The 8,180-nt window shown below is 39.5% G+C and overlaps 1 protein-coding gene across 1 annotated transcript in view; it reads left to right on the top strand.

The window, feature by feature from the left end:
- The first annotated feature begins 349 nt into the window (after positions 1 to 349).
- LOC106560887 (C-Maf-inducing protein) overlaps positions 350 to 8,180 on the top strand; it is a 52,579-nt gene continuing 44,748 nt past the window's right edge. Inside the window, exon 1 of the mRNA XM_014124280.2 lies at positions 350 to 1,220. Within this exon, the coding sequence (XP_013979755.2) occupies positions 900 to 1,220 (321 nt within the window). The 5' untranslated portion in view covers positions 350 to 899. The remainder of the gene's footprint in view (positions 1,221 to 8,180) is intronic.

Genomic DNA, 8,180 nt, shown 5'->3' with positions numbered 1-8,180 from the left:
CAAGCCTTTTTCTGTTTGCAATTGAAACTGTACCGACAATTAATTAAATAGGTTGACTTCCTCACATTAAATATTCGCATATGTTGCCCTCAGTATCATATCAGGTCTTCTCATGATTCATAAGGCCCATGATCCCAGCAACATTTATTGAATAGACTGATAGATTTGAGTCAAACGCGGTCTTGAACAAAAATGGAGACCGCACTGCTAGACGAGAGAAAATTTACATTTGTCGTACGTCCTCCATTTTTGTATTGAGGAAACTGCCCTCCTATCGCACAGACAGCAGACAGTGGAGCTAAAAGACTTACAGCGCATCCGCTTGCCTCCCCATTGACGTCACTTTGGTATCACATGAACGAGAAAGGACCAATCCAAGTGGCTCTATCGAAGTGCTTTTGCGAAGATAGAGGAAGACAGAAAAAGGAACCTTGCCAATGAACATTTAAAGACAAAAAAAACGTCGCCTTTGGGTCTTTTGTATCAGAGCTACGTGATTAGTATGAGTTAAATCTGTGGATTATGTTAGCTGAACTGGGGCTGGCAATGGCCCAAACATATTGAATAGATCGTTGGGGGAGCGAAACGCGGACAGGCTAGACGTTGTTGTGGGCATTGTACGGATAAAGGATTATTTGCCTACCCAATAACTGCTCCGTCGTGAAATACCCCCACCAAAGATTATTTCATGGCTTTTCTGTCGGTGTCTCCGCCGTGTCTGTTTTCCGCCCGCAACACTATTTTAACAATTGAGGTCGCATCGCTTTAGCTTTGCTCCCAAGCCTTACAATCTACACACCGCCGGCTTTCCTTTATTTATTTATATATATCTACATTTTTTTTAACTACTAAAAGTAATACATTGTTACCTCTAGGATAATTTTTGCGATATAATAAATATGGATTTTAACAGCAGCGGTGGGGGAAACGAGCTACATAATAACCAATTCTATCAATCTGAGGAGAGCAAGCCTTTGCTTGGAGAGATGTCTGCGCCGTTGGAGGGGAATAATAATAAGTTATGCGCCGGGCCGTGCAAGAGAACCCTGCAACATTGCAGCAGCGGGATGCGATATAAACTACTACAGGAGGGTGATATCCAGGTGTGTGTGGTCAAACACCCTCGGACCTTCCTCAGCAAAATTCTAACCTCAAAATTCTTACGGAGATGGGAACCGCACCACCTCACCTTGACAGACAGCAGCCTGGCGTCTGCGACGGTGAGTTGTTACTGTAGTTAACTGTTTCCAAAGGCCCTAATGTATTTTTTAAGGGGGTGGGTGACATTGTTGTTTTCACTTGGGATCATCGATTAAGCACGACGACTGACTTGTTTGGCATTAACAGCAGAACATGTAGCCCATATTTGTTGAACATGTAGCGTTTCCTTTGTTACCTTCCATGTTCCATTTGCTCAGCTGATAATGTGATCACAACATTGTTGCTTTATTTCCCTCCTCCGTGACAGTTTAGTCGCTACACCTACACACATCCTCTGACGACTCCTATGTGCTGTGCTTTTATTCTAGCTGGCTACGTTTTTCACATACAATTTGATAATCTCTAGGACTATTTGTTTAATCAAACATGGCTGTCCTACTGTTGTGCTACATAGGCAAGCACTGGCGTGTCATTTCATAAGAGGGCAAGTTGTGTGTGTGTGTATAATAAACATTGTTTTGTGAGCAGCGAGATGGCTGGCACGCTCGCAAGTTTATTTGAGAACGTTTTCTATAGGCTATGGAAGCTGTTATTGATCTCCCAACAGCTGCCGCCTATGGATTTGTCACCTAGAATAGTGTAACATGTCAGGGGTCAATTTAGTAAATTCAAAAAGTTAATTGAAATCCAATTAATGTATAAAATACTCAAACAATAGGCACTTATCAATTAAGGCATTACATTTCAATGCACTTCCTGAATTCACTGAGTTGACACCAACTGTGATTTAGGGGGTGTAGGCCTGGCTCTCAAACTCTAGATGGCATTCTGCCTTCACCCTACAGTTCTCTGCCATTGGCTTCTCCCACGACTGCCTCATGTGAACTACAACTCTGACGCTGTTTTAACGTTTAGAAACCTCCATAATCATTGCTTGGGATAAGGCTTTTGAAGGATATGGCCCTTATCTTTCATAAGTGAGAAGGAATCCTTAAAATAAAAAAAGATGCTAACTGTAGCAGTTTTGCACAGATCCATACAGCTAGGTTATGGGTGTCTCCATCCGATGAAACTACATTTCCGCTACACTTCCCGAGTATGCTGACACACCAGTATTCGGAGTGTGCTAGATAGCTAATTAGCACAGGTGGTCGCCTCATTTTCCGTCAACAAGTGTAGCTCATAGATTAAAGTTATATCCAACAGGAAGGCCATAAGAATATGGGTTTTAAATATACACTGAACAAAAACATTAACATTAAGTGTTGATTAGAGGTCGACTGATTAATTGCCTTGGCTGCTTACCGATTGTTATGATAACTTGACAATCAGCCTTTTTGGACTCCGATTATGGCCGATTACATTGCAATCCACGAGTAGACTGCGTGTCAGGCTGACCTGTAAAGTGACTGCAGCATCAAAAGGACCTTGTGGCTGTAAGGAGCCAAGGTAAGTTGCTAGCTAGCATTAAACTTATCTTGTAAAAAAAAACTTCACTAGTAATCACTAGTTAACTACACATGGTTGATATTACTAGGTTAACTAGCTTGTTCTGCGTTGCATATAATCAATGCGGTGCCTGTTAATTAATCACTGAATCACAGCCTACTTCAACTTCGCCAAACGGGTGACAATTTAACAAAAGTGCATTTGCGAAAAAAGCACAATCATTGAAATAATGTACCTAACCATGAACATCAATGCCTTAATAAAAATCAATACACAAGTATATATTTTTTTAAACCTGCATATGATGTTAAAGATTCATGTTAGCAGGCAATATTAACTAGGGAAATTGTGTCACTTCTCTTGCGTTCAGTGCAAGCAGAGTCAGGGTATATGCAGCAGTTTGGGCCACCTGGCTTGTTGCAAACCGTTGAAAGGCCATTTATTCCTAACACAGACTAATTAATTAGCCAGAATTTTACATAATTATGACAACATTTTAGGTTGTTCAATGTAACAGTAATATTTAGACTTAAGGTTGACACCCGTGCGATAATACGGAACGGTTCCGTAACGTTTTGTTTTTGAAATGATAGTTTCCAGATTTGACCATATTAACGACCAAAGGCTCGTATTTATAATTAAGTCTATGATTGAGCGGTGGTAGGCAGCAGCAGGCTCGTAAGCGTTCATTCAAACAGCAGCTCTTAGCAATGCTTGATGCACAGCGCTGTTTATGACTTCAAGCCTATCAACTCCCGAGATTAGGCTGGCAATACTAAAGTGCGTATAAGAACTAGAGGTCGACCGATTAATCGGAATGGCCTATTTAATTAGGGCCGATTTCACGTTTTCATAATAATCGTAAATCGGTATTTTTGGACGCTTATTATTATTATTATTATTTTTTTTGTATTATTTTTTAAGACCTTTATTTAACTAGGCAAGTCAGTTAAGAACACACTCATTTTCAATGACGGCCTAGGAACGGTGGGCTAACTGCCTTGTTCAGGGGCAGAACGACAGATTTTTACCTTGTCAGCTCAGGGATTCAATCTTGCAACCTTACGGTTAACTAGTCCAACGCTCTAACCACCTGCTTTACATTGCACTCCGAGGTTACGCGAATGCAGTAAGAAGCTACGGTAAGTTGCTAGCTAGCATTAAACTTATTTTATAAAAAACAATCAATCCATCTTCACATAATCACTAGTTAACTACACATGGTTGATGATATTACTAGTTTATCTAGCCTGTCCTGCATTGCATATAATCGCTTAGGTATACGTTGCTCCAACCATAAACATCAATGTCTTTCTTAAAATCAATACACAAGTATATATTTTTAAACCTGCATATTTAGTTAATATTGCCTGCTAACATGAATTTCTTTTAACTAGGGAAAATGTGTCACTTCTCTTGCAAACAGAGTCAGGGTATATGCAGCAGTTTGGGCCGCCTGGCTCGTTGCGAACTGTGAAGACTATTTCTTCCTAACAAAGACAGCCGACTTTGCCAAACGGGGATGATTTAACAAAAGCGCATTTGCGAAAAAAGCACAATCGTTGCACGACTGTACCGAACCATAAACATCAATGCCTTTCTTAAAATCAATACACAGAAGTATATATTTTTAAACCTGCATATTTAGCTAAATGAATTCCAGGTTAGCAGGCAATATTAACCAGGTGAAATTGTCATTTTGCGTTCATTGCACGCAGTCAGGGTATATGCAACACTTTGGGTAATTTGTCAGAATTTTACGTAATTATGACATAACACTGAAGGTTGTGCAATGTAACAGGAATAACGTTTTGTTTTCGAGATGATAGTTTCCGGATTCGACCATATTAATGACCTAAGGCTCATGTTTCTGTGTGTTATTATGTTATAATTAAGTCTATGATTTGACAGAGCAGTCTGACTGAGCGGTGGTAGACAGCAGCAGGCTCGTAAGCATTCATTCAAAATAGCACTTTCGTGCGTTTTTGCCAGCAGCCCTTCGCAATGCATTGCGCTGTTTATGACTTCAAGCCTATCAACTCCCAAGATTAGGCTGGTGTAACCCATGTGAAATGGTTAGCTAGTTAGCCGGGTGCACGCTAATAGTGTTTCAAACGTCACTCGCTCTGAGACTTGGAGTAGTTTTTTCCCTTCCTCTACATGGGTAACGCTGCTTCGAGGGTGGCTGTTGTCGATGTGTTCCTGGTTCGAGCCCAGGTAGGAGCGAGGAGAGGGACGGAAGCTATACTGTTACTGGCAATACTAAAGTGCCTATAAGAACATCCAATAGTCAAAAGTATATGAAATACAAATCGTATAGAGAGAAATAGTCCTATAATTCCTATAATAACTACAACCTAAAACATCTTACCTGGGAATATTGAAGACTCATGTTAATAGGAACCACCAGCTTTCATATGTTCTCATGTTCTGAGCAAGGAACTTAAACGTTAGCTTTTTTACATGGCACATATTGCACTTTTACTTTCTTCTCCAACACTTTGTTTTTGCATTATTTAAATCAAATTGAACATATTTCATTATTTATTTGAGGCTAAATTGATTTTATTGATGTATTATATTAAGTTAAAATAAGTGTTCATTCAGTATTGCTGTAATTGTCATTATTACAAAGAATAAAAAAATCGGCAGATTTAATTGGGATCGGCTTTTTTTGGCCCTCTAATCGGTATCGGCGTTGAAAAATCATAATCGGTCGACCTCTAAGTACATCCAATAGTTAAAGGTATATCAAATACAAATGGTATAGAGAGAAAAAGTCCTATAATAACTACAACTTAAAACTTGTTAACTGGGAATATTGAAGACTCATGTTAAAAGGAACCACCAGCCTTTCATATGTTCTGAGCAAGGAACTTAATTAAATGTTAGCTTTTTTACATGGCACTTGCACTTTTACTTTCTTCTCCAACACTGTTTTTGCATTAGTTAAACCAAATTGAACATGTTTTATTTATTTGAGACTAAATATATTTTATTTATTATAATAAGTTAAAACTTCGTGGTCATTGTTCATTCAGTATTGTTGTAATTGTTATTTATTACATATATAAAAATCGGCCGATTAATCGGCATCGGCTTTTATTTGGTATTCCAATAGGTATCGGTATTGAAAAATCATAATCTGTCAACCTCTAGTGTTGAGCCCATGTTTCATGAGCTGAAATAAAAGATCCCAGAAATGTTCCATACTCCCAAAAAACATTTCTCTAAAATGTTGTGCATAAACTTTCCTGTTTCCTAATTCCTGTTAGTGAGCATTTATCCTTTGCCAAGATAATCCATCCACCTGAAAGGTGTGGCATATTTTATTTTTAACCTTTATTTAACTAGGCAGGTCAGTTAAGAACAAATTCTTATTTACAATGACGGCCTACACCGGCCAAACCCAGACGGCGCTGGGCCAATTGTGCGCCGCCCTATGGGACTCCCGGTTGTGATACAGCCTGAATTTGAACCTCAAGCGCTGAGATGCAGTTCCTTAGACCACTGCGCCACTCGGGAGCCCTCTCAAGGAGCTGATTAAACAGTGTGATCATTTCACAGGTGCACCTTGTGCTGGGTGCACCTTATACCGATAATGTGGGCGAGCAATTTGCTGATGTCAACATTGTGAACAGAGTGCCCCGTGGTGGTGGGGTTATGGTATGGGCATGCATAACCTACAGACAATGAACACAATACCATTTTATCGTTGGCAATTTGAATGCACAGAAATACCGTGATGAGATCCTGAAGCTCACTTCTTTTAAGGTATCTATGACCAAAAGATGCATATGTATTCCCAGTCATGTGAAATCAATAGACCAATGACCAACCATGCTATTTTGTTTGTTTTTTCGCATTTTTCGTAATATGTTTTGTGCAACACAGCATCCCTAACCTAGCCCACAATGTCTGCTGTGTGGATCGAGCAGTCAACAAGTCGAGCAGTCATTTCAAAGAGTAAGAACATTTCAGCGAGACAACTCAAAGGCGAAATCCATTAAAGCCAAGATAATAGAATTCATTGTCCTTGACAGTCAACCATTCTCTGTCGTGGGTGATGTTGGCTTTCGCCGACTGGTCAAGGACCGGTACAGACTACCAAGTGCGCTATTTTTCAGATGTTGCCCTACCGGAGTTAGACAATAAAAGCGTCACTATGCAACGCCGTTTGGGTCTCTGTGTGTCAAAAAGATAAAGTAGCACTGTCAAAGCTGTACAAAAAAGTTTGCGAACACCGGCTACTAACGATGTTTACAATACCGCGTTGGTAATAAAGCATCATTTGTTTGACCGCAACTTCTGGGGTAGCTAGCTTTAGCTTTAGCTAGCTAGCACCAATACAACCAGCCTGAAAACAACGACCTGTAGAAACTGCAGTCATTTTCATTATTCTTAGCAATGATTTAGGAATCCTTGAGAGTTCCCCATACTTTATTTATCTTGCTCCTTTGCACCCCAATATCTCTACTTGCACATATATTCTGCACATCTACATTCCAGTGTTTAATTGCTATATTGTAATTACTTTGCCACCATGGCCTATTTATTGCCTTACCTCCCTTATCTTACCTCATTTGCACACACTGTATATAGACTTTTTCTACTCTATTATTGACTGTATGTTTGTTTATTCCATGTGTAACTCTGTATGTCGACCTGCTTTGCTTTATCTTGGCCAGGTCACAGTTGCAAATGAGAACTTGTTCTCAACTAGCCTACCTTGTTAAAAGAGGTTAAATAAAGATGAAATAAAATAAAGTGTTAGCTAGGTTGCCACTTGTTGTTCACCTATTGAAATTAAACTTCAGTTAATGAAAATAAATAGCTAGCCAGCTACTTAACCCTGTTGCCCAAAGCTAACGTTATAAGCAGCCAGCTAGCTTCATCTCGCAAGTGACGCTCGACCGGACTGGGGTTATGTGTTGTGAAGCTATCCACAATAAGGATTAGGCACAATCGTATAATTTGCAGGTTTGCCTTCAAAATAAGTGTTGTTGACAGTGATGCAAATGAATGCAAATAGTAGAATTATGTCATACTTTTATTTTGAAGGCTAACTGCATAGCTAGTCCTTTTTGTAGCTAGCTTATCATAGATGGGTCTGACCACCATTAATCAACTAAGAACTGTCTTATAAATTAGGGTTATTTTAGATTATGACACCTAGCTATATAGTCAGCTAGGAGACAAAATGCGTCTCCTTCCTGAGAGGTATGACGTCTGCGTCGTCCCATGGTGTTTATACTTGTGTACTATTGTTTGTACAGATGAACGTGGTACCTTCAGGCATTTGGAAATTGCTCCCAAGGATGAGCCAGACTTGTGGAGGTCTACAATTCTTTTTCTGAGGTCTTGGCTGATTTCTTTTTAATTTTACCCTTGATGTGAAGCAAAGAGGCACTGAGTTTGAAGGTAGGCCTTGAAATACATCCACAAGTACACTTCCAATTGACTCAAATGATGTCAATTAGCCTATCAGAAGCTTCTAAAGCCATGACATCCTTTTCTGGAGTTTTCCAAGCTGTTTAAAGGCTCAGTCAATTTAGTGTATATTAACTTCT

The sequence above is a fragment of the Salmo salar genome, chromosome ssa10, assembly GCF_905237065.1.
Source record: "Salmo salar chromosome ssa10, Ssal_v3.1, whole genome shotgun sequence".
NCBI lineage: Eukaryota > Metazoa > Chordata > Actinopteri > Salmoniformes > Salmonidae > Salmo > Salmo salar.
The sequence above is the reverse complement of the archived record's forward strand: the minus strand, read 5'-3'. Positions and strand labels throughout refer to the sequence as shown.